Below are 25948 nucleotides of genomic sequence, written 5' to 3'. Positions count from 1 at the left end.
AAAAGCTTGGAAACAGTTCATTCACGCCACACATTTTCCTTGGCAAACTGGGTGAGGGGCCAGGCAGAATTTCTTGCACAATTTAAGCTTTCATTAAAAAAAGTTAAATTTCTAACCCCCCATTGTAATAAAGATAATTTTCCAAAAGGGACCTGCTATAGTGCTGTCTGCCCCAAGCCTGCAGACAGCCCAGTGTGTGTCTCTATAAGCTCGTAGTTTTTCCCAAGCATGAAACTGATGAGATTCCGGCCATGTCTTCACTACGGAGCTAAATCAGCACTTCTTTAGCAGGTGTGGTGGAGACATGCTAAATAGATAGGAGAGTGCTGTCCTGTTGATTTCTGTACTCCACGTCTCCGAGAAGAGTAAGGGAAGTCAGCGGGAGAGCATATTCACGTAACTGAAGCAGCATAACTTAGAATGATTTACTATGTTAAGACCTGGCCTCAGGTTCCCTTCACTACTATTATTCAGTAGCCTCTGGGTGCTAGTGAAACTGACATGAAGCAATAGATTTCAATCTGTTTCAACCCATTGCTGCTTTGAAATCACGTGTGGCAGCAGCATAAAGCAGGAGCTATTCAGGAGGCAGAAGGATACAAACACTTGAGGATGAGGATGGGGCGAGGTGTGGAAGAGACCACCTACCTACTTCCATCACTCAGACAATAAAGATTGGGCACTCCTGGGACAGGCAGCAAGTGGTGTTTTTCACTTTGAAAGCCACCATCCCCAGCTGTTGAATGTATTAAGTAGTTGATGTGAGAGAATTCCCCCTCACAAGTAGGGCCTAGGACAGGCCTGTGGTAGGACTCCAGCAGCTGTTTAAGGATGGAGATGGGGAGGGAGACTGGGTCACCAGAGTATTTGTTGATAGCGCCCTTTTTCTCACAAATTTTTCCAATCTATTCCTGGCTAGGTGTCTGGTATACTTCAAGGCCTGAGCACTGATGAAGTGGAAAGTATTAGAAATGTAACTCATGAGAGGTATTACCCACTACTGCATATGAGGAGAAATTCAAAGACACCATGTCCTTTTAATGGGCAAAATTATGTAATAGGTCTATTAATATGACTCTCAAGAGTTCAAAGGAAATTTGATTGGAAAACAGACAGATATTTCCAAGTATTAATTTGGAACATAAGTAGCGTCTCTTGAGACCATATTTAATGTACCTATTACCCCAATTTTGCTTTTATGAAATGACCCCAACAAAGACTGCCGAAGCGTTCCCATGAGTTCTATACAAGACTACAGGTTTATGGAACAGACTGCTTTTTAATTATTTGGACTTTCATAGATTATATTTTAGCAGATACTCCTGGGTTAGAGTTACCCCTGTTGGTGCAGGATTGGAAATTCTGATTCCATCATGTCTAAGAGGCAGCTGTCCTGGAGAGGGACACAGATCCACAGAAGCCTGCCAGTACAGATTCCTAGGGGATGTACCGAAAATACTGCATATCTTGGGTTCCTAGATCCTGTATCGTCCCAGGCCAAGCTCCATTTGTTGGCTAGCACAGCCCACAGTTCTAAAGATCCCCAAGGCAGAGGGAGAGTAAAAACAGTTTGTTCCCCAAGCAAGGCTGCAGATTTGTGTTGCCAGGAACCTGCAGTCTACATTATCCCAGCAGAAGCTAAAACAAATCTAGTCCATAGGCTTAAATGGCTGCGAGCATGGAACTGAGCTGACAACAACAGTTTGCCACTATTTGTTATTTTCTGCCATATGCTAAGCTAACATTTTTCCCATGTGAAAATCAAATTATAGCCAATGACAGGTGCTGACTCCCAGAAGAGCCGTTTAGGCACAAGCATTCCCAATGGCAAAGGTACAAGCAGGAGCCTGAAATATACGCCAGCTTCACCTTTCTACTAAATTAGTGTTCTGTTAAAAAAACCAAACAAATAATATTTTGAGGTTTCAGAATTTTTAATGTAATACAACTTGACAGCATACAGTGCTGATATGCTAAAATACTCAATTCATGTTTCCTCAACGGAAACTTAAACTTAATAGACTCTGTAATTCATAGCTTACAAACAGCATATTCATACAAAAAGCTGTGGAGATGATGACATTTCTCTAGAGTATAACTGTAAATAGATAATTTACAGAATGTTTGGGAAACATATTCAATCTATGATTCTGTGTATTAAGAATGGAACCCAAAACTATCAACAAAATGTGTGGTTACTTGATTTTCCAGATTTAGTGCATATTTAAAAAAAAAAGTGAATTAACCACGAATCAATTACAGACTAAAAAAAGCACATAATCACCACCTCTTTTGGGAAAGCAGCCTGGTTTTTATAGTAATTTATTGCTAAAGTAATACCACCCATAAAATATGAGCTCATCATATCCAAGACCTTACTATATATTTGAAGCCAGTAAATCAAAATGTCAGCTTTGCTTGCTGAGTTTGATTATGGTATTTGACAGCTCTGGATTCCTTCATTTATCCACACAAGGTAAATCACAGGCAGCAATTATTAACATGTCTTCATACTGCCCTGCCAAATGTGCCTCAAACCTAACCTGGAGGGACAAGTATCTATGGTTAATTCTCCACGTCCAATCTGTCTAATTTCTCTGCTAAGTTTGCCACCATGTGTCTAGCCTCAGCCATCCACAACATAGCTATCTAATTTACTTCACTGGGGCTATGCTATTAAGAATCTGGAGCAAAGATGCCCATTACTTTCAACTGTGACAGGACTCCTGACCGCTACACGTCTTCAACCAACCATTGATTTCCACTTATGCCACTGATGGGCCAGACATAATTCAAACAATTAGCATAGAGAAGAAAAAATGCTTTTCCTTATCAATTTTCCCCCCACCTCATTGCCTTTCATTTTCCTCCTCTATCTTCAATTACAAATATAAAAGTAACTGGCTAATTTGTCTAGAGGCTGATCAGATATGACAAAATTAGATTTTATAAATATGCAACCCTTTGACAACAGAAGGAAGAGAAGGTTTTACAGCCTGCTTATTTGACACAAACTGATTCCTTGGTGTTTTAACATTAGGCACCGTAAAATAGTTTCGACTCTTCATACATGTATACCATGCTTTGGCCACACACGTATAGCACCATCTCTTGAAAAGATGCTTAGCTTTTAATGTATTTTTGCATGCAAATATATAAGAACTTAAACTTTAGGATAGCATTCTCACAACAAAGTCTGCTTAAATTATGTAAAAAATTTAAATATTGTAAACCAAAGGCAAAAAGAGTCTTTATGACTAACAATATCATATCTCTGTTCATTCAAAAATGTGCAGTGCAGGAAATCTTTGGTTTTCCAACTTCCTTTCATTTTTACATGGTTATATCAATGCCTTTTAGGCCATAACACACTGATGTTTATTCAGAATTAACCACTACAGTCCCAATTTTTAAATGATAATTCCCTCTTTCACCCTTGTAAAACCTAATTATTTATATCTTCATTGAAGGTACTATAGTTTAAAAAGTTGGTTGTGTACTTGCCATAAAATTTTAATTCATTTAAGAATGAAGTCTGGATTTTTTAAGACCTAAAACATGATTGTGGTAGCGTAGAAGTGGGCACAATAACAGGGAATTATTCTAAGAAAAATTTGTACATTGTAAAACTCTATGAACAGCATGATGCAAAAATCTCATTTTTCTCCACATCACCTATATATGGCTTTTAAAAAAAACTTACAGTATTTATGTTCATTTTATGGACACTGGACAGTTAAGTCAGTTAAATTATATAAGTCACTGTAAATAGACTGTCCAATTCCTTAGAACATGCTTTTACTTCTGTTATGGTCTAATGGTGAGCACTGCGCAATCAAGTATCGTGCAATTCAAAAACAGCACAATGAAAATAAAACCTAAAGCTTCGCAATATTACAAAAGAGTCCACAGCTGTTATGTACAGAAACTGAAGTGACTTGTTCGTTAATTTGTTTTCCTAGCTACAGAGCTCTAAATATTTCTCTTTAAAATAAATGGCTTAGAATAACAGCATGAATCTACTACCCAATGCAGATTAGACACTACATTTGTTAAGTTCTGCATAACATGTTGTGATGATGGAACGAAGGACCCTTGTCAGAGTGGAAGGTAAAGATCCCGTCTAGTACAGTGGTCACTATTTCACAGGAAGCATAGGTTGACTGCTGTTTTTAGTTTAACAGAATTTCTCAGTTGCAATCTGCCACAGAAGATTACGTATATCATTTCAGAGCTGCACAAGGCTGCTTTTCCTATACACACTACCAGCATTTCTTAAAGAATGCATGTTCACTACTGCTAGAAAATTCCTATGTCATTTAAGATATTTAGATATACATTTTTATACAAGAATATAATCTAAAACAATGCTGATGAACATACTAAATCAATCTAAAGATGTCCAGTTTAAACACATCAGAACAAAGTACAGTCTTTTAGAATATTCAGAAATGTAAGCTACTTTGGAAGCTTTTTTTTTTTTTGTTAAGTACAGATGTTGATTTTTCAAGACACCCACCCTCATCTTTTAATTAGTTCTCCTCCAAATGTACTGGAGGACAGAAACAGCCCTTATTCAATTCACGTTTTCATCAGAAAAGGGATGACTTTTGAGCTTTATCAAAGTATCAGGAAAGCATATTAGCCAATCAAGATAAAAAGGAAGAACTGCAACTTTGACAGCTGTGAAAGATTTATGTTCAGTGTATATGAACAAGAAGGCTGAACTAATAGCTACAAAATAAGAGTCCAATCGTTCTGTGTGAAGAATCCCTTTTCTCTAAAACATTGTTCTCAAAAATATACAAATCCCTCTATTTAAATAACCATCTCCAGCTTTCCTATCAGAAACATACTCCATTGTTTGCCCACTGATCCCTTCATGTATCATCCTTTGAATACAGACAACTACTCCACTGATTTCAAAATTTACATTACTTTAGTGGAAAGTATAGCTAAAGTCTTGAATACAAAAACGTTCTAAAAAATCTGACCTTGCAAAGTCTGGTGCAGTTACTATGTCTCAAATTGAAATAGGTGATGCATTCCACACAGATCTAAATATAACTTTACTAAAAAGGAATGGGGTTTCCAGTCTTTTCCCTTCTACCCAAGTAAATGAAGTCTGAGATTGCCAACACCCATGATGAGCAGATGCGCCTTGAGGACCTTTGAAATCTCCACACAATGCAATTCTAGCAGCAGCAAGGTTTACTGGTTGTCTCCTTCAACCCTTCTCTTGCGAACTGTGTCCATAAGAAAAGAGAAAATACAATTATAACTCTGTAATAATTGTCTAAAGATCTCCACAATATCTCAACAGCTAACAGGACAATTAGTAGTAGTTAACCTTTTAAACTACAATTCTTTCAGCTATGGAAAATTTCATGCCAAACAGTTGATTAATATTTAGCACTATTCATCATTTCAAATTTGCTTATTAGCAACTCTGAGTACGTTATTTCAATACTCATGAACAATTTAAGATTTATATGGTAAGAATTAGAGTATAATAATGTCACATCACTTGAAATTTGATGAGCAGATTCAACAGTTATTCTTGACTTCATATGTACCATTCTCTAGCACTGTGCTTAATTATAGTTCTAATTAGGAATATACAAAAACTTCAGAACACTCTAAGACTTGGTAAAAAAACTTTACAATATTAACACATGTTCAGTAATCTGATAATCTTCAATCCATTATCAGAGCAAATAAATTTTCAGATCTCTTAAAACAATAAATTACACAAGAACAAAAGATTGGTGAATAAAGTTACTAAAACTCACATGCTATTTACAGTTAAAGATTACACAGTACTGACTGAATGATTGGAGTACGCTTAATGTTCTATGTAGCGTATAAGTGAAATAATCAGTTTGTCTTGCATTTTCTCTTTCCTGATCAAATTAACTTCTCCTTTTTTGAGCAGATACAGTGGATTTGAAAGTAGATTAAAAGTTTTAAAAGCCTCAGGTTAGATGGGATGTTTCCACATTATTTTTTTTAAATTAGAAGTTAATATATATTTGCAGAAAACAAACCAAATATTAACAGTGGTTTAAATACTTAATCACATGATATTAAAAAATATAAATGTACTGTTACAGTTTTATATAATCAAGTGTCTGTCTTCCGCTTCAGTTCACAATTAATGAACTGAAAAGTTTTAATGCTATATTGTAAAATCAGAGTGAGATAAATCATTTTTCACTGCTAGAAAAGATACTCCACTGATGCTCGAATATGGAGTTTACAAGTTTTAGTACTTACAGAGACCCTACCATCAAAGTCTAAATGTACTACTCATTAAAAAATAACTTTTAAACTGTAAAAAAAGTAATTTAAAACTGTTGCATTCTTAGGCTTCCTCACATTCATCTCCATTTTTTTTAGTTTGATCGCAAAAAGTAGATGAAGGGGTTCATACTGCTGGCCTTCTCACTGTAGTCCAATCCTGCAGTTAGAAATAAACTGGCACAGGGTTTCAAGAAACAAGAACAGGGGTGCAGGACAGCATGAGAGAAACAGAGGAGAAAAGGTGTAGAAAATTTGTCAGAACGAAACGTACAAAGACAGTGATGTGAGACTAAACATTTCAGTTTCAGTGCTCAATACCCACTGGGTATCACAATAACCTGTCTCTGTAGCTTCAGGGCTGGGAGAGATGAAAAGGCTTTTGCAGAAAATTTTACTCGTATACTCCAGACTAAGAAAGCAAGGAAAAAAGGCAAGATATCAATAGAAAACATAGAAATAGATTTTCAGCAATTAAATGCTAAAATCACAACTGGTGAAAAAAACAGGAAAGTTCCCAACTAGCAGAGAAGCACTTGAAATATGATGATACAAGAGAAAGATCAAATCAATTGTTCTCCAATGTAGGCCATTTCAGAGGTAGCTAGGTAGTCTGTCACGTGCCTTCATGCTCCCTTCAAATGATATCTTTCCTACTGTTCCTCTCTCCTTGGCCTTTCACAGCTGCTCATCTTCTCCAGACAGCTTTCCTCAAATGGGAGCCCCTGGATCCTATCACCAGCCTCTGAAACCTCAGGCTCTGCTCTCAATAGGTCCCACTAAGTTTTTTTGGACCCTTGGAAACTATTCTGGCAGCACCTTCCCCCTTCCTGTCCTGAAGAGATACCCCTCCTGAACTATAGGAGTGTGGGTGCGTAACCAGAAAGAGGGAACCACTTAGTACGGAGAAAAAAAAAAAGTAAAAAGGTATCTATTTAATGTGGGAAATTTAGTTATTGTTATTGAGCTAGAGGCTTTAGTGTAGGTATATAAAATGCATTACCTGAGTTCTTACATTATGTCATAACTAAGCTGCCTCATTCAGTCAGCAATCTGTGGTGATGAATCCTGGAACCCTGGCAACAGGGATTAATTTAGTCTCTGCACTGGCCTCCTAGTTCACAGTAGCTGCAAGATAGGGGATATGCCCTTTACTTGAAATTAGGCAACTATCCACTATCCCAAGTCCATGGGGTTTGGATGATCAAGTATAGGGTCTTATTCATTTTTCCTATTTTGCATGTCAGAATAAGCCACCATCAGAAGTACTCTTCATCCTTTTGGAATCCAGGAGCTAACACCTTCCAGAAGAGACAAGGAAAGTTGATTTTTTTAAAATTAGTAATTTCAAGTATCCTTTAAAGAAATACTGAATCTTATCCAGGCAAAGCCAAATGCATATGAAACTATAAGGCATGTTCTGCTTATGTCCTTGTCTGGAATCTTAATTTTTCTAGTTTTAGAGAATACTGAAGAATCTAGGACTCTAGCCTGCAGCCTGAGAGTCTGAAAACTGAATAAAAGGGGGAATTAAGAGAGGGGGAAAAAAGTAGGACAGAGGACTCAAAGTAAAGGAGAAAAATGGAATAGAGTTATGTGTGTATCAGGGACATGTCATAATTAAAAACACAAACAAACACCCTATCTGTGCCATTAGCTCATGCCAACAGTCTACCAGAGAGATCTTACCCAAACCATTATTTTTGTGATAGCTGCAGCTGCTTTGGTTCGTGGGTCCCCTGTTGTTTGTGAAATGGTATCCAAATTTAAGGATATTGGGTTCTCCTCAAGCATTTTGCAATTTCCATTTCTACAGGTGTTCCCAACTGCTGCCTCTGTTAATAATACATTACAACTTCAATATATTCATATTCATTTACTAAAAAATCTAGACTATTTTAGTATCCTTAGGTGACAAGTAGTCCTCTTCACATCTAATGATTGAAAGACATGACAAGTTCAGACTACTGGTCGGTCTCTATTTAAGCACAATCACCCAATTAACTTGGCATCAATTTCAAGTGGATACCTATTTGAATTTTAAATCCAACTTATGAGCTCCCCATCCTCATACCCCTCAGTTAGTTATACACCTTTCTTCTCCTTCCAATGTTGGCTCCCTCTATATTTTATTGTCTGAGGCCTATCTGCTGGCCTAATGATGGCACTCTTGCAAGTTTCCCCACACTCTTGGGTTTCCTAAAAGGTACTGGGCATCCTGGAGCACAGCAAACAGGGTAGCATTCTGGGCTTTCAAGTCTGTAGCATCTAGTAAGATACTAGTAGCTAGAGAGACATTTCTGGACCTGCTAGAACTAACATTGTAAAGGTAAAATGGAGCAGAAAAAATTTACTCAACCCAGCATGAGGTTCAGTTTAAAGGGGTTTATGTAGACTCAACCATTAAAGCAAGTTCTCCCCCTCTGCCCCACAGAGTAAGAGCAATCAGTTGTTTAACAAATTCTGTGTAATAACCGAATCTCTCAGTGTTTAGTTAGAACACTAAGTGAATCTGGCAAACATATGTCAACAAAATTTTAAGAAGTAAAAAGACTGACTACTTCCATTAAGATCAAAAAAGATGCACCTATCAAATTATGTTTTTCTGTTGTAGTACACATGTTTTCAATTACAAGACTGCCTAGGACATGGACTCTTTTCACATAGAAACTGCAGAATATACCTACAGTTTAAGTCTTTATACTGCTATTAGTTAAACAGCTAGTTTACTCATTTTAAATACATCAGCAGCATCTTAAACTAAATATTAAGAATATTTCGTTTTTTTTATTCCAAGCAATGGAATCTACAGAGCAGTTAACCTAAATTTTCCATGCTCCTCACTTGAGAATGTCAAGCCAGCAGTACCCAAAAGGAAGTCTATTCTAAATGATAGAACTATAACTATATAAAAATCACAGAAATGTACGGCTGGAAGGGACCTCAACAGGTCATCAGTCCAATGCCCTGCCATACACAGACCAATCCCTGATAGGAGCTTGTCTAACCTGTTCTTAAAAACCTCAAATGAGAGGGATTCCAGAACCTCCTTAGGTAACCTGTTCTGGAGAGGCTTAGAGTCCTAGGGATTCTCCCTCAGAATGGGAATAAGCCACATCTCTTGCTCTGACATCTGAGGAATCTCTCTAGACAAGGATTAAAAAGGTCTGGTTCAAAACACGTTAGCAAACATTTAAAAACCGTAGGCTAGACATGGCATGTTGTATTTTAATATGTCTTAGCTGGTCAGAGTGAACCACAGATTTCCTCTCCCTTCCTGCCAGTGTTCACCCTGACCAGCTAACACATGTTAAAAACAGGCTTTGACTCGTGCGCTCTACATCCTATGCAGGGGATGGCTCTCTAAGTATCCGACCCACCCTACTGGAAGGTAGAGAGGAAGCTGTGTGACATAATAATATTTGTCCAGCCCAGCCTTCTTCTATTTCATCCTGTGTTTTTAAAGGCATCTCTCAGCTACTTTAAATATTGCTGATTTTTTTCATCCCTCCTTTTAATTTTTTCATTTTGGGTGGTCAGGAGGATTTCCACCTAGCCAGCTGTGATCTCCACCAGACAGTTAAGGTTTTTAAAATATTGTACATAAATTAATGTATACATACTATTTTTCTCTTCCCCCATCCTTAATCACCATATAAACTACATAGAAATAGAACATTTATTTTTCATGGGTTCATCTCTTCTTGCTCTATTTTAAATCCTAATTCTTCATTTTCAATATCCCCACTACTTGCTTGGGAAACAATCTGAATGATAAAAATTAATGAATAAGTGATGAAACAAGCAGCCCATCATTTCCCAAGAGGCATTTAGTCTGCCTTCTTCAATGGATGGAAGTGTCCAAAAGAGGAAAGCATAGGAAGAGACTAACATTTACATTTACTTAGATACAAAACTGTTTTGTTTTTAATTAAAATATTTTTGAAAATGTCATGAATCAGCAGCTGTTTTCTCAAAGGTGGATAGATCAGTCTGTTAAGTAGATAGAGTGAGAGAGAGCACAATTCAGCTATAATCCTATTATAGCTTTGCTCACCTGGTTATCGATTCTGACCTCTGACAGGGTTTCATTCTCTTTTAGTGCATCAACCAGTGCCATAATGCCAACCCCAGTGATGAAATTTGATTCTATATTTAGACTTTTCAATTTTTTGTTCACATCTCAGCATATCTCAAAAGCCTGAAAAGCAGGAAAAAATAATGAAAATTAAATAGCAAATTGTACTACAGTAAATTAACATACAGGACCAATGGAGCTATACTATTTACACCATCTGCGGACATGGTCCAAATCGGCAACACTTATAGGTTCTTAATGTAATTTCACAAGCCTTTCACCGTTCATTTGAGACTGGGGAGAGAATCTTTAATCAGCCTTTTCCAATGCAAACAAGTTTTCATTTGCATACTACACAATTAGGAAAGAGCCTGCATCTTACCTTGTTGCAAACTAAAAACCTTCACTGAATAAATTGTCTCTAATTAGCACATGGCCCAAAGCCACTTCATAAGCCTTTGCAGAAAACCCTCTCGGCACACCTGCTAAAGATTAAAAAATAACTGACTTCTTGTTCGCTAGCAGGTGAATTAGATTTGAGTGATGTAGAGCCATGAGATTTGATTTCCAAAATCTAATAATCTTGCCCATTTGATCATATAAAATACAAGAGACCTGCTTTTAGTCACCATACCGAATAAAGTACATGTAATTAGAACTGGTTGAAATGCCATTTGTCAAAATTAAACTTCTCCACGGGAATGCATTTATTTTGACAACATTTCAAGTAGAAAAAATTGAAACAGAATTTCAATAAGGTCAAACATTTTATTACATAAAGTTAAACTGTAGTGAATTAGGACCTTCAGGGTCCATGTATTACAAATAGAGTTGTGTATGTGTATTGTGGAATAGTGTGCAAGTCCTCTAGGAAAAGGGGTGCTGATTAATCCTCCAGTATCAGCCCTTGGAAGCCACGTCTCCCAGAAGGTAGGCATATACTAGTTCAACTGGATTCTCCAGGGACCAGACAGACAAATAAATGTTTTTTTGGACAAATAGCATGGAAAGGCCTTCTTCCTAACCCAGCAAAGGACAGGACTGCTGGCCCATGGGGTCCCAAATCCTTAGTGAGAGCTGGAAGTCCTGCTAAGGCCCCATAAGACTGTGTGCTTATTCTGAGTTGAAGCTGTGATGAATGTTGAACGACAAGGAAACCACTTGGGTGAGGTTCTGAAGGACTGCTCCTGCAATAGTCCATGTTGGAAGGGGTGATCTTGGTAAGCTTATTAGCATGCATGTAGATTCTTTATTGTTTTTAATACATCTTCTCTGTAGTGCTTTTACCTTAAGGATAAAATAGGCTTGCATTGGAAGTGCTGTAGGTACCTTATAACTGTCCCTGAAGAGAAAGAAAGCAGGCCTGCTTAGCCAGAGTCTCTTGCTGGGATATCCCAGTATAGTCAGATGTATGCAGCTTGGAAATACTCTGGTTAAAAAGGAATACCAATGTGTGTCTCCTCTCAAGAGAGATGACAGCCAGGGGAGCCTGAAGCCTAAAGTGGAGGGTTTTGCTGGACCAAAGAGGAGGAATGCCCTGAACTGTGACATCTTACACAACAGTTCTTCAAACTGAGGCCTCCATACACCACAGGTTCAGGAATGAAACTGACACTAAGCAGTGATGAACTGTGTTGGGAGGGGAGTAGGTCCACACGAGGCTCTCTCACAAAGTGGTCTAGAATGAAAGAGTTGAAAAACCACTTCCTGTTCACCTATAAGTTTAACGCAGTGTTGCTGTAGCGTGTCCAGTCCCAGGCTTTCAGAGAGACAAGGTGAGCGAGGCAGTAATCTTTTACTGGAGAAGTTGGTCCAATAAAAGATATTATCTCCTCCACCTTGTGTCTCTAGTAGGTGCTTTCAGAAAGCTTCTTTAACTTCAGGGTGGTAAAGGAAAAAAATTGTTTTCCATCCTCTGGAATACCAGGAGGTTTAAACAGCTTGCAGTACAAATCAACCCCACTTCCCAACCCACAACAAGAGCCTACTTACAACAGCAACAGGGTCATTGCTTCGAGTGGCTGCAAGGCTGAAACTCTTCACATGGGTGTTGGTTTCCAAAGCCTTCGCAAATTCTTTCAATGTTGGAATTGGGATGTTCTTGAATTAAAAATAAAATATATGTTTTGTACATTACATTATATCCATTACAATGAATATTTTCTACTCAGCTCCTCCCCATTATCATCTTCTTTCTACAGAGAATATACTGGGCTAACCACTTCTCCCTTACTGGTATAATAACCAAGTCCCACAGCACAGGCTTGGATGCGGATGAAGGGCAAAATTATATGCTTGACTCTTTGCCTTTTAAAATGGCCTATATGCTATCTTTACTGTACTCAAGCCAGTACCACATTAGAATTAGACTAGGAATATCTTGATCTGTAAAAGCTACCAGAACAAGAAAAAGTGTACAAATTGAATATTCTACTAAATGCCTGTCTGCATATTAATCAGTATCTCATAAGTTCTTCATATTTCACAATTTGAGAAACACTAATGAGAAATGGAATAATAAATAGAAATTACTTCTGAACACAAAGTAGATCCAATTACTGAAGTGTAGTTAACTCTATTCTGTTACACCAATTCAGGAACAACTGCTAATTTAGAGTTAGAAGTATGGTTTGGTGTACTAAAACTGAATGGAATGATTTTGGTCCGACACTGCTAAGAAATTTGCAACTCATTTTGTGTACAATATATTTGTACATTTTTACAGGTGTGTATAATAGCAGGGGGTTATGTCTGCTTTAGTGTACAAAATCCCCATCCAATTTTCTGCTCTTAGTGGAAGCAATAAGAAACCTGGGTTATTTTTTGCTCGCCAAAAATGTTATGATTCTGTTCTGAGTTATCTGAGTAAGTGGGGGAAAAAAACCGATTCTATTTTAATCTTCTTTAAAGTTGACAGCCAAATTTATGACTAGAAACTAACCATAACTACCACCAGCATCTTTTATATGACAACACAGTAAGATACTATATACAAACATCACTCGGTTTGTAATAACCATAATTGATAACACTCCTCCATGAACAAAACTAAATAAAAATTTTAACTCAAAGTTTCTGATTTGACATCACATATACCATACGTTATTGGAAAAGTTGCTGCATTTACAAATTAGCCTATCAAAGATAGTTTTAGAAGTACACAGCTCAAGACAAAGATTAGATTATTTATTTTTAGAGAGATGCTCTAGATCAGTGGTCTCCAACCTTTTTACGCACAATATCACTTTTTGAATTTAAGATCAACTCAGGATCTACCCTGCCTTCCCCGAGGCCCCACCCCACTCACTCCATTCCCCACTCCCTCCGTCACTCCCTCTCCCCCACCCTTACTCACTTTCACCGGGCTGGGACAGGAGTTCGGTGCAGGAGGAGCTGCAGGCTCTGGGCTGGGGTTGAGGGGTTCAGAATGTGGGAGGGAGCTCCGGAGTGAGCCTAGGGCCAGAGGGCTGGGGTGCAGGAGGTGAGGGGTGAAAGCTCTGGGAGGGAGTTTGGGTGCAGGAGGGGGCTCCGGGCTGAGGTGCGAGGTGCAGGCTCCAGCTGGGAGGCACTTACCACAGGCGGCTCTCAGAGGGCAGCGCAGCAGGGCTCAGGCAGGCTACCTGCCTGCCCTGGCTTCACCCCACTCCCGGAAGTGGCTGGCTGCTGGCATGTCTTTGTGGGCCCTTGGGGAGTGGGTGGCAGCAGGTCTCCATGCACTGCCCACGCCGCCCTTGCAGCTCCCATTGGCCGTTTCCCAACCAATGGGAGCTACGGGGACGGTGCTGGGGGCAGGAGCAGCGTGCAGAGCTGCCTCGCCCTGCCGTCCCTCCCAGGGGCAGCAGAGAGGTGCCAGCAGCCAGCTGCTTCAGGGAGGGTGTGGGGCCAGGGCAGGCAGGCAGCCTGCCTGAGCCCCACTGCACTGCCAGACTTAGTAGCCAGAGATCACGATCGACTAGCAGAGGATCCAGGATCAACCAGTCGATTGCGATTGACCCGTTGGTGGACCACTGCTCTAGATCAAAAGAAATTATTATGGGGAAGCCCTATGTCTTGTGTTATACCAGGAGGTCAGTCAAGATGATCACAATGGCCTTGGAATCTAGGTACCTATAAAAGCCACATTGAAAAGTTATTTTTAGGTGAGAAAAACAATGCAGTTATTGTAGCCTCCCAACAATTACCTTTATATTGTTCAGATTAACTTCAACAAGACGAGAGTCATTATCTTTAATCCTTTGCAAACTCTCCTCTACATGTGTGGGATTTGGTGGTTCATCTAAAATGGTATCGTCCTTCACCTTTTACTATGTCTGAAATGTAAGACAAGGAACATGAATTGGACACCTTAAGTGTAATAAACGGTACACATACTAGTTATTACATTTAGTCAGCTAGTCATCTGCCAAAAACTCTTATCCTCTGCCCATCCTGCCAAAAACCAAGCAACATCACACCACGCTGTCCTCTTTTGGCCATACTTTCACACAGTAACTTTTTTTTTCCCCAATAAGTCCTTGTGTCACATCCACAACAGTTTTTTTGAAATACAAATAGGAACTGGATTACAAAAGAAAATATTAAAACCCAGACTCAATCACAAATAAAATACATGTTCATTCATTCCACTTTTACAAAAAGTGAGTACATTTTATCTCTTTTTATTTCTACCCTTTCCACAGCTCATCTAACAATTTAATATTTATGTACAAGCTTACTTTTGACCTGGAAATGAAATGCTTTTTCTGTATCAAGAATACAAGTGTAACATATTACATAGCTTATGCCGCAGTAGCAAAATGACTGGATACTTGGTATTGCACACAGGTTTTTAATTTAGATCTTGACTATAAATACTCACCTGTGAAGCTTTCATTGCTGACACCATTACTACTTCCTACTATGTCACAGAACTGAGTGTTTGTTATCAAGTTGTGCATTCCCAGGATAGCTGTAAGAAAAGAATTTTTAGTGTTCCCTGATGTTTAAATTCAGAAGCTGAAGAATATTTGAGAGATTGATAATTACATTTGGTTGGAAAATGTTAGCTGTTCAGTGAAAAGTGTTTGCCATTTTATTACTAATTCTAATAATTTAAAGCCATTAAGACGTTTCTGACTTCTATTTGGCCTGCCTCTTTTCAAAACAGCCATCATAATCCTACTAATGGACACCATACACCACAGTCAAGTGTGCAGTTCAACCCACATATAAGAGATGCACATAATTACATTGTTTGCCGCTTTGTCTAAAGCTAGTTTTACAAGGCATATTGCACCACGTTTCCACATTTGAAGAAGGGATGTAGCGCACATTTACCCCAAAAAAGCTGCCAGTTTTGGGGAGATCTTGCTTAACCCATTTCTTACTTCTTCAGATCCAAAAACAGTAAAATGGTGAAATATTGGGCCGGGGGGGGGGGGGAGATAATTTGTGCAATGCTTTTTCTACAAACCTTTCTAAGGGTATGTCTACACATGAAATTAGGGAGATTTAATAGAAGTCGATTTTTTAGAAATCCATTTGACAGTCGACTGTGTGTGTCCCCTCTAAGCGCACTAGGTTGGCGGTGTGTGTCCACAGTACCAAGGCTAGAGTCGATTTTCGGAGCGTTGCACTGTGGTAGCTATCCCACAGTTCCTGCAGTCTCCGCCACCCACTGTATTTCTGGGTTGAGCTCCCAATGCCTGATGGGGCAAAAACATTGTTGCAGGTGGTTCTGGGTACATGTCGTTGGGCCTCCCTCCCTCCGTGAAAGCAATGGCAAAAAATCGTTTCTCGTCTTTTTCTCCTGGGTTACCCATGCAAACGACATACCACGGCAAGCAGAGAGCCCACTAAGCTCATTGTCACCATATGTCTCCTGGGTGCTGCTGGCAGATGCTGTACTACAGTGCTACACAGCAGCATCCCCTTGTCTTGCCTTGAGGACGGCAGATGGTACAATATGACTGCTAGCTGTCGTCGTCCCCCCATGGGAGCTCCTGGCTGACCTCGGTTAGATTGGTTGGGGCGCCTGGGCAGACATGGGTGATACTGGCCAGCCTCAGTGAGGTCAGTCGGGACAAAAATGGGAATGACTCCAGGTCATTCTCTTCTTTAAGTTTCGTCTAATGGAGATTCAGTCCTGCCTGGAATATCATGATAGCAGGAGGCTTCTGCCTCAGGCTGCTCTCCCAGTTGGCAGCACTGTGCAGTCGCACCTACCTCTGCCTACCCCTTTCTCCCATGGCTCATGAAGCCTGGACAGTAGAAAGGAGTTCAACTATAGGCTAAGCAAGTGCAGAATGGTGGTAGAATGTGCCTTTGGACGTTTAAAAGCTCACTGGAGCAATATACTGACTCTGTTAGACCTCAGCGAAACCAATATTCCCATCGTTATTACCACTTGCTGTGTGCTCCACAATATCTGAGAGAGTAAGGGGGAGATGTCTGTGGCAGGCTGGGAGGTTAAGGCAAATCGCCTGGCCGCTGATTACGTGCAGCCAGATACCAGGGCAGTTAGAAGAGCACAGCAGGGTGCGCTGTGCATCAGAGAAGCTTTGAAAACCAGCTTCATGACTGGCCAGGCTACAGTGTGAAAGTTCTGTTTGATTCTCCTTGATGAAAACTCGCCCCCTTTGGTTCACTCTACTTCCCTGTAAGCCAACCGCCCTCCCCTCCCCTCTTTGATCTCCGCTTGCAGAGGCAATGAAGTCGTTGCTTCAAATTCATGCAGTATTTTTAATTCGTCACACAAATGGGGGATAACTGCCAACGTAAGCTGGGAGAGGTGGGGGAGGAGGGAAGCACAGGGGTGGGGTAGTTGTAGGGGCACCCCCTAGAATGGCATGCAGCTCATCATAGAAGCAGCATGTCTGGGGCTCTGACCTGGAGTGGCCATTTGCCTCTCTGGTTCTTTGGTAGGCTTCACACGGCACTGCTGTGCGTCCCTGTTATAGCCTCTGTCTTTCATGCCCTTGGAGATTTTTTCAAATATTCCAGCATTTTGTCCTCTGGAATGGAATTCAGATAGCACAGATTCGTCTCCCCATACAGCGATCAGATGCAGTACCTCCTGTTCAGTCCATGCTGGAGCTCTTTTGTGATTCTGGGACTCTATGGTCACCTGTGCTGATCAGCTCCCTACACTGGCCAAACAGGAAATGTAATTCAAAAGTTCGCAGGGCTTTTCCTGCCTACCTGGCCAGTGCATCTGAGTTGAGAGTGCTGTCTAGAGCAGTCACAATGGAGCACTCTGGGATAGCTCCCGGGAGACCAATACCGCTAAATTGCGTCCACACTACCCCAAATTCAACCCAGCAGGGTTGACTTCAGTGCTAATCCCCTTGTCGGGGAGAAGTACAGAAACAGATTTTAAGAGCGCTTTAAGTCAACAAAAATGGCTTCATTGTGTGGACTGGTGCAGGGTTAAATCGATCTAATGCTGCTAAATTCGACCTAAACTCGTAGTGTAGACCAGAGCTAAGACAACTAGACTTCATGAAGCAATAAAGACCTTCAGTCTTTGCCTGGTTTCATGTGACAAAGATACAGTAATATTTACTATAGAGGATCAGGCATTCATGAATATGCACAAACACACCCATGCTTTAAAAACTAACCTGCAAGGTCACACAGTTCTGTATCTGTGGCACTAGTCAAAGCTTCCTCCAGTTCTGGATCAAGAAACACTTTTTCTTCCATGAAAGACTGTACAGGCTTCTGCTTGGGGATAAATATTTTCCCTGTGTGTAGGGGAGAAATAAAGAGTCTGAAATTCCTTTGTATTATATGGTTAGTCAGTTTTACTCATCTCACTATAGTACATATATACACACACAAGTTTAGTTCTCCAGCCTGAACTACTGCCTTATAAAAACAAGCATGAACTGTCACTAGCTAGAAGACTGAAATCAGCCCACCAAAACCAAGAATGCTAATGGCAAAGGGGCTAATTTTGACAAGTATCCTGGAATTAATTTCTGCCTAATTTGTTTTTGGAGAGTTGGTAGTGAGAAAGAGGGTGCGATGATGGGAATACAATGCCAGATCTTCATGTTTGTAAGTAATGTGATATCCCAACCCTCAATATTCATCTTTTAAAGCAAGATAAATATTTGCTAAATATTTTGTTTTCCATTTATATTAAGTTTTCTCTACATGCACTTCCTTAGTAGTGCTTCACGATTTACAGTGATTGATATCACTAACTGCACTAGGAAAGACCACTACCTGGAAGAGTTTTAACTTAGACTCATCAGGTAGGAGAGATAGCAAACCTTGTCTGAAGTTTCAGATTAAAATGTATTCATTTTATTTTTAGTGATACACATTCTGCTTCTGATTTTGGACGCAAGGGCTTTAAAATGAAAAAAGCCCCTACCTGAGCAGTCCAAATCAAGGGCAACATACGTGAATAGCATCTGAAGAAACTGAAAAGGCAAACTAAATTTGTTAAATATTTGCATACCCAAGGATGCTCTTTTCTAAACTGTGGTAGGCCTTGTAGCAGGATCAATGAAAATACAGTGGAGTTAGAATAAGCAACTACTGATAGCGCTCTAAGTTTCTCAGTTATTGCAGACAGAAGCTGGGAGAAGTTATTTTCAGAGGACATGCAGTAAAAATAGTCTTTTGGGTAGTTTACATAGGGCTTTGCATACATCAGTAATTGACAAGTCAATCTAAGAAATCTAAGAATGCAGCAACTCATTCTAGCATTTATCTTGGAGAAACTTCAGAATTCAAAGATTTAGGGCTTGCTTTTTCAGAAGCACTGAGTACCCATCACTTCAAATGAAGTTAATGAGAGCTGTGGAGGCTCAAGTCCCTGGAAAACTAGGCTGCTAGGCACAAATGGATATTGTAAGCAAACGCTGATATTCCTCAACAGTCATAAAGTTTCTTTACTGTGTAAGTGATGAATACTCCACTGTTGCAAAGCGCAATGTATGCTAAGAGTTCAAGCTTAAAGAGGCAGTCAACTTTAAATAAAAAAAGGAATTTATACTTGAACTTCTCTACTCCTGTTCAAATTACACCTAAAATGACTAATTGCAAAAGAGACTAGAGAAAAGTGTCTCATTTTTTCAGTCTGTTTACTTTGTACAGTCAACAGCAGAATATGGTCAATTCCCACTGTTTCCTGTATATATGGGTCTTTCACAAAGCAAGAGGGAAGAAAAATAAGATAGGATCGTGCTGAACAAAGTTACCTATAACTTGAAGCTTTCATTTGTATTAGCTAAGATAATAACTAAAAGCCTTTTTTGGCTGTCAGAAAGTTAGCTCCCACCCAGGGCTGGTGCAAGGATATTTTGCGCCCTAGGCGAAACTTCCACCTTGCGCCCTCTGCCCCCACCCCTCCCCCCAGAACACTGCTTATTATAAACTTTCAAAAATGAATACTGCATAATGTGGCATTGTTCATTAGAATTAATACATATTTGGCTTGAAAATTTATTAATTTCATTATTTAGCCTACATATTTAATGAAAATAATTGAATAACCTGACAGGGTGTGGGGCTGGCTGGCTCTGGGCAGGGCAGGCGATGCGAAGCTGGTTGGAGACGGGGTGTGGGGTTGGCTGGAGACAGGGGGTGCGGGACTGGCTGCGTGCAGGTCAGGGGGTGTGGGGCTGGCTGCAGGCAGGGCAGGGGCTGCAGCAGGGGCTGCAGCAGGGGCTGGCTGGAGACAGGTGGTGTGGGGCTGGCTATGGACAGGGCAAGGAGTGCAGCAGGGGCTGGCTGCATGCAGGTCAGGGAGTGAGGGGCTGGCTGTGGGCAGGGCAGGGAGTGAGGGGTGGCTGGAGACAGGAGGTGTGGGGCTGGCTGCGGGCAGGGCAGGGGGTGCAGCAGGGGCTGGCTGCGGGCAGGGCAGGCGGTGCAGCAGGGGCTGGCTGCGGGCAGGGGGTGAGGGGCTGGCTGGATACAGGGGTGTGGGGCTGGCTAGAGACAGGGCAGGGGGTGTGAGGCTGGCTGTGGGTAGGGCAAGGGGTGTGGGGCTGACTGGAGGCAGGCCAGGGGATGAGGGGTTGGCTGCAGTCAGGACAGGGGTTCAGCTGCCATGGATGGAGCTGGAGCACAAAGAGCAGCTGCAGAAGGAAGAGCTGTTGGACAGAAGCTTCTGTGAGGAACCGGCTCTGTCCCATGGAGAGGTACCACTGCGGGATCTGCATTTTAAATAGCAGTGGGGACGCCCCTGCAGCCCCTTGCCCTCTCAGCCTCCTGGGCACTGGCTCTCTGCGGCTCACTCCCTAGGGACTCAGCCCTGCTCCTCTTGCCCTCAGTCCCTCATTAGGTCTGGGTGCACGGAAAGCATGCAGCATATCTTTGTACTATGTTAACGACTCCTGAACTGGTGGGGGCTATGCCTAATTGCTGCCACTATCTCTTTCTTTGCTGGGCAATTAGATGACAATTAACTTGGAATAGCCCAGAGGGGTCAGAGTAGAGAAGGAGGGAGGAGAGACCTTTAGGTTTCAGTTCTGTGCAAAGCCAGTTAACTTTTCTTTTCAGCTGCCTATAAACAAACCTAGTAGAGAAAAGGGTTTCTTCCCCACATCCCCTCCTCCAAAAAATCGGTTATGATTTTAATGGATCCAGAAGCAAAATAATTCTGTAATCAAAAAGACAAGTTTCCTGCTTTCCCTTCCACAAAGATCTATTTCCAACCCAGGTAACATTATTTATTATCTGTAGTAACTATGTTCTCATGTTTGAATGATACACTGTAGTGGTGTCGGCGTTCTTTGGAAATCCCTCAGCTCTTTTGCGGTGTTGGGAGTGAATGCTAGACCCTCGGTTAATTACTTTTACCTTACTTCACGTGCCTATCTTTTGGTCATTAATTTTTTAAGTTAAATTAGATTTTCAAAACCCAGCTTTAAAATGATGTTCATGCCGGCAATTGCAATTTAATTGTCTAAACGGGGAAATCGATGCCTTGAAATTATGGGATCTAATTTTAAAATTGTATTAAAAATGTGGCATTATAAAGAGGAAATATTTTAAAAGGTTTATCCAGCATCCCCATTACTGTTACCCAGGATTCTGCTTCAAGCAGTAACACAGGAGGGAGAGGGCAATGGACAGATTAGTGTTCAGTGGTACTTCAAACAAAAAGACATTTACTCTTAAATTATCTCATTGATGCCTAATTGACGATCTAATAGCATGCATCAAGTACATCAAAACTTCGCTGAATAAGCTTGTTAGCATTTCTAAGGGGGACACTGAACATTCCAAACAGTGATAAGTGGTGCCTGCGGGCGGTCGTGCAGGCATGACTGTGGCAGCTCAGGCCATGTCTACATCTAAAATTTTGCAGCGCTGGTTGTTACAGCTGTATTAGTACAGCTGTATAGGGCCAGCGCTGCAGAGTGGCCACACTTACAGCAACCAGCGCTGCAAGTGGTGTTAGATGTGGCCACACTGCAGCGCTGTTGGGCGGCTTCAAGGGGGGTTCCGGGACCGAGAGAGCAAACCGGGAAAGGAAACCAGCTTCGCCGCGGTTTGCTCTCTCGGTCCCGGAGCCAGCCAGCAAACCGCAGGGAAGGAGACCTGCTTGCTCGGGGTTCCGGGACCGAGAGAGCAAACCGGGAACGCCGCGGTTTGCTCTCTCGGTCCCGGAGCCAGCCAGCAAACCGCGGGGAAGGAGACCTGCTTGCTCGGGGTTCCGGGACCGAGAGAGCAAACCGGGAACGCCGCGGTTTGCTCTCTCGGTCCCGGAGCCAGCCAGCAAACCGCGGGGAAGGAGACCTGCTTGCTCGGGGTTCCGGGACCGAGAGAGCAAACCGCGGCGAAGCTGGTTTCCTTTCCCGGTTTGCTCTCTCGGTCCCGGAACCCCGAGCAAGCAGGTCTCCTTCCCCGCGGTTTGCTGGCTGGCTCCGGGACCGAGAGAGCAAACCGCGGCGTTCCCGGTTTGCTCTCTCGGTCCCGGAACCCCGAGCAAGCAGGTCTCCTTCCCCGCGGTTTGCTGGCTGGCTCCGGGACCGAGAGAGCAAACCGCGGCGTTCCCGGTTTGCTCTCTCGGTCCCGGAACCCCGAGCAAGCAGGTCTCCTTCCCCGCGGTTTGCTGGCTGGCTCCGGGACCGAGAGAGCAAACCGCGGCGTTCCCGGTTTGCTCTCTCGTCCCGGAACCCCGAGCAAGCAGGTCTCCTTCCCTGCGGTTTGCTGGCTGGCTCCGGGACCGAGAGAGCAAACCGGGAAAGGAAACCAGCTTGATTACCAGAGGCTTCCTCCTTCCACGGAGGTCAAGAAAAGCGCTGGTGAGTGTCTACATTGCATTACCAGCGCTGGATCACCAGCGCTGGATCCTCTACACCCGAGACAAAACGGGAGTACGGCCAGCGCTGCAAACAGGGAGTTGCAGCGCTGGTGATGCCCTGCAGATGTGGACACTCTCAAAGTTGCAGCGCTGTAACTCCCTCACCAGCGCTGCAACTTTCTGATGTAGACAAGCCCTCAGACTCCCTCTCTGTCCCAGCAGCAACGGCTGCTCAACCATTTAAAAAAAAATTTGAGGGCGTTTTTTGGCGCCCTCAAATCTCGGCGCCCTAGGGAACCGCATAGTCTGCCTAAATAGTTGCACCGGCCCTGCTCCCACCTACAAATATGCCAGGAAAGACTAATGGTCACTGTACATCTCTAGAGGCCAGTTACACCGCTTAATACTTTCACAGACTTAAAACAAAATGTTCCTTAAAATGTTGGATGTTTGTTTCTACCCTTTACCAAAAAACAAACAAAAACAAATAAACCTGTTCGTTTTTTAAGTTAAGCCTGAATTGCTTTTCACTGAATGAATCACTGTTCATGAAAAAAATATACACTCAAAAGCAATGAGAGCCTTGGGAACATGACATTTGAGGCTGCAGAGGCTAAAGCTCTCATTAATATGCCTAATATGACTCACCACTATTTAAAATAGACATTCATTTAATTTCCTGGAGTTATGTGAAAAAGGAAACAAACATACTTTAAAACAGAATAGTGACTTGTTACGTGCCTTCAGTGACATTTTTCTCCTTCTAACAAACCTGAAATCACTATTAAAAACTAGTACTAGAATAGATATCGTTAAAATGTATATAATTTACTTTTAAAACTTAAGAGCATATTTCCTTACTACTGAAACAATTATGGAAAAAACATGAGGGGAATTAATATCGGTACAATATGGCAAGTTCTGACCATCCATTCCCCCTCTTTCAGCCCAAGGGAAGGTTTCATTGTGTGGGACTGCTTATTTATGCTTAAGGATATGGTTTAGTCATGGATTCTGTGACTTTACTGGACCTTCGTGACTTTGGATTCAGCTGTCAGCAGGTGCAACAATGCTGGGGCCATGCACCCTGTCCCCATGGCTTTGGCCAGAGGCCAGAACCATGTGCCCCCCTGCCTGTCCCCTGCCCCACAGCTTCAGCCAGAGCTGGGCTGTGCACCCTCGTCCCACAGCTTCAGCCAGCACAGTGGCTGTGTGCCCCCCCTGCCACTTTAGCAGTACATGTTCATACCCATCCTGCACCCCCACAGTGGGGTTGGGGCCGTCAGTCCCCTTCCATGGGTCTCGGGCTGGCATTCCTTCCTCCTCCTACACCCCCCTCCCCCCCGCAGCCCTCCTCCCCGGTATTTTTAGTAAAGTCAGGGACAGGTCACAGCTCTGTGAATTTTGGTTTATTGCTTGTCCCTGACTTTTACTAAAAAAAACTGTGAAAAAATCTTAACCTTCAGGCTTGTCTACACTAGCAATTTACAGCACTGCAACTTTCTCACTCCCCTGAGCGCAGCAAGTTTCAGCGCTGTAAAGCACCAGTGTAGACAGTGCACCAGCACTGATAACTATGCCCCTGGTGCAGGTGGGGTGTTTTTGTTTTTTTTAAGAGCCCTAGGAGAAAGTTCTCTCTGCTGCAACCACACAACCCACATTAAAGCTCTTAGAATAGCCCTTAAATCACTGCTAACTACAAGGTGGAACAGATTGTTTAGTAGAAGTAGTTAACACATATTTCAAGGGACCATTCAAGGTGAAGTGGCTCATTAACACCTCCAGTCACAGGCAGAAAAGGAAGGGGAGGGGGGAAAAAAAGAATTTTGAGGGAGGAGGAGTTGGTAGTGCAGGGGTGGGCAAACTTTTGGCCCAAGGGCCACATCTGGGTATTGAAATTGTATGGCGGGCCATAAATGCTCACAAAATTGAGGCTGAGGTGCAGAAGCGAGTGAGGGCTCTAACTGGGGATGCAGGCTCTAGGGTGGGGCCAGAAATTAGGAGTTCAGGGTGCGGGAGGGGCTCCAGGTTGGGGCAGGGGGTTGGGATGGGGGGGGTGAGGGCTCTGGCTGGGGGATACAGGAAGCTGCTCCAGCCTGGGATCGAGGGGTTTGGAGGGCAGGAGGGGGATCAGGGCTGGGGCAGGGGGTTGGGGCATGGGAGGGGGTCGGGCTCCAGGCAGTGCTTACCTTAAGCAGCTCCCGGAAGCAGCAGCATGTTTCCTCTCCAGCTCCTATGCAGAGGCGTGGCCAGGTGGCTCTGCAGGCACTGCCCCCGCAGCTCCCATTGGCAGCAGTTCCCGGTCAATGGGAGATGCGAGAGCGGCACTTAATGTAGGCACCAGACAGGGGACATGCCACTGCTTCCAGGAGCGATGCAGAGTTGCAGCATGTGCATGTGGAGCGGCCCCCAACCCCAATCCTCGGCTGGAGCCCCAGACCATCCTAGAAGGTTTATCTACATTGCTTTAGGGATTCTTCAGGATGAAAAGTGCAAAAGCAAAGTATTTTATGATTCTGCACACTCTAAATCTCCTTTCTGCAAACAGACTGATTACGTAGCTCTGTGGTGTCCAAAACACTAGTCCTCTATTAAATAAAAACTCACAGCTGCTAATTTTCTAGTCACTCTTACTGCAAAGGACATTAGGTCCTTTGCAACTACTACAATACTATTCACATTAACTTCCAAACTTAGAACGTAATTATGACCATTTCCATACTGTTTTAGATAAACCCACCATAAAATCTCAATTCCACATCTACAATATGTGCCTATTCAATATTCTCATCTAAAACATTCTTTTTTTCAGATTCCTCAGTTATGCTAGTTAGTCCAAGCTCCACTGCGACAGACCATCATGCACAGGGGCAGGCTAGCTAGGTCACAAACCAGTCATCTGAGATATTTTCCTCATTTTGAATATAAATATTTGTAACTTGCTGTTTGGATTGAGACTAAGTTTAGAATTTTTAAATATCTCAGTGACATGGGACTTTATTGGCATGTTTTTGCTTTAATTTTGGGATGTTTAAACAACTTTGGTTTTAAAATTCAGATTAATGCATGAAGACAGAATACATATGCTACAGTGAACACAGGCAGCAATAAAATCCCCACAAACAATTATGGTTGTTTGTTGTCCTCTCTATAATGCACTGATGCACCACCACAGCAACACATTAAAGAGCAGTCTATTGATTTTTGGTTTTCCTCCACATATATGGAGTTGGTATAACAAGACACAAACAAACCAGTGCCAGCATCATGAAGCATTTTCATTTCTAAGTATTCTCATTTTGGGGAGTTGTACAACAGGGCAC

At 42.1% G+C, this 25948-nt stretch overlaps 1 protein-coding gene across 1 annotated transcript in view; it reads right to left on the bottom strand.

The window, feature by feature from the left end:
• Nucleotides 1–1917: 1917 nt before the first annotated feature.
• Nucleotides 1918–25948, bottom strand: part of LOC115658237 (tropomodulin-3-like) — a 54612-nt gene continuing 30581 nt past the window's right edge. Inside the window, 9 exon segments of the mRNA XM_030576788.1 lie at nucleotides 1918–5246; nucleotides 7990–8078; nucleotides 8080–8135; nucleotides 10358–10501; nucleotides 12371–12478; nucleotides 14560–14665; nucleotides 14667–14688; nucleotides 15237–15326; nucleotides 17980–18102. Of these exon segments, the coding sequence (XP_030432648.1) occupies nucleotides 5212–5246; nucleotides 7990–8078; nucleotides 8080–8135; nucleotides 10358–10501; nucleotides 12371–12478; nucleotides 14560–14665; nucleotides 14667–14688; nucleotides 15237–15326; nucleotides 17980–18102 (773 nt within the window). The 3' untranslated portion in view covers nucleotides 1918–5211.

Source organism: Gopherus evgoodei, chromosome 10, assembly GCF_007399415.2.
Source record: "Gopherus evgoodei ecotype Sinaloan lineage chromosome 10, rGopEvg1_v1.p, whole genome shotgun sequence".
Classification (NCBI taxonomy): domain Eukaryota; kingdom Metazoa; phylum Chordata; order Testudines; family Testudinidae; genus Gopherus; species Gopherus evgoodei.
The sequence above is the reverse complement of the archived record's forward strand: the minus strand, read 5'-3'. Positions and strand labels throughout refer to the sequence as shown.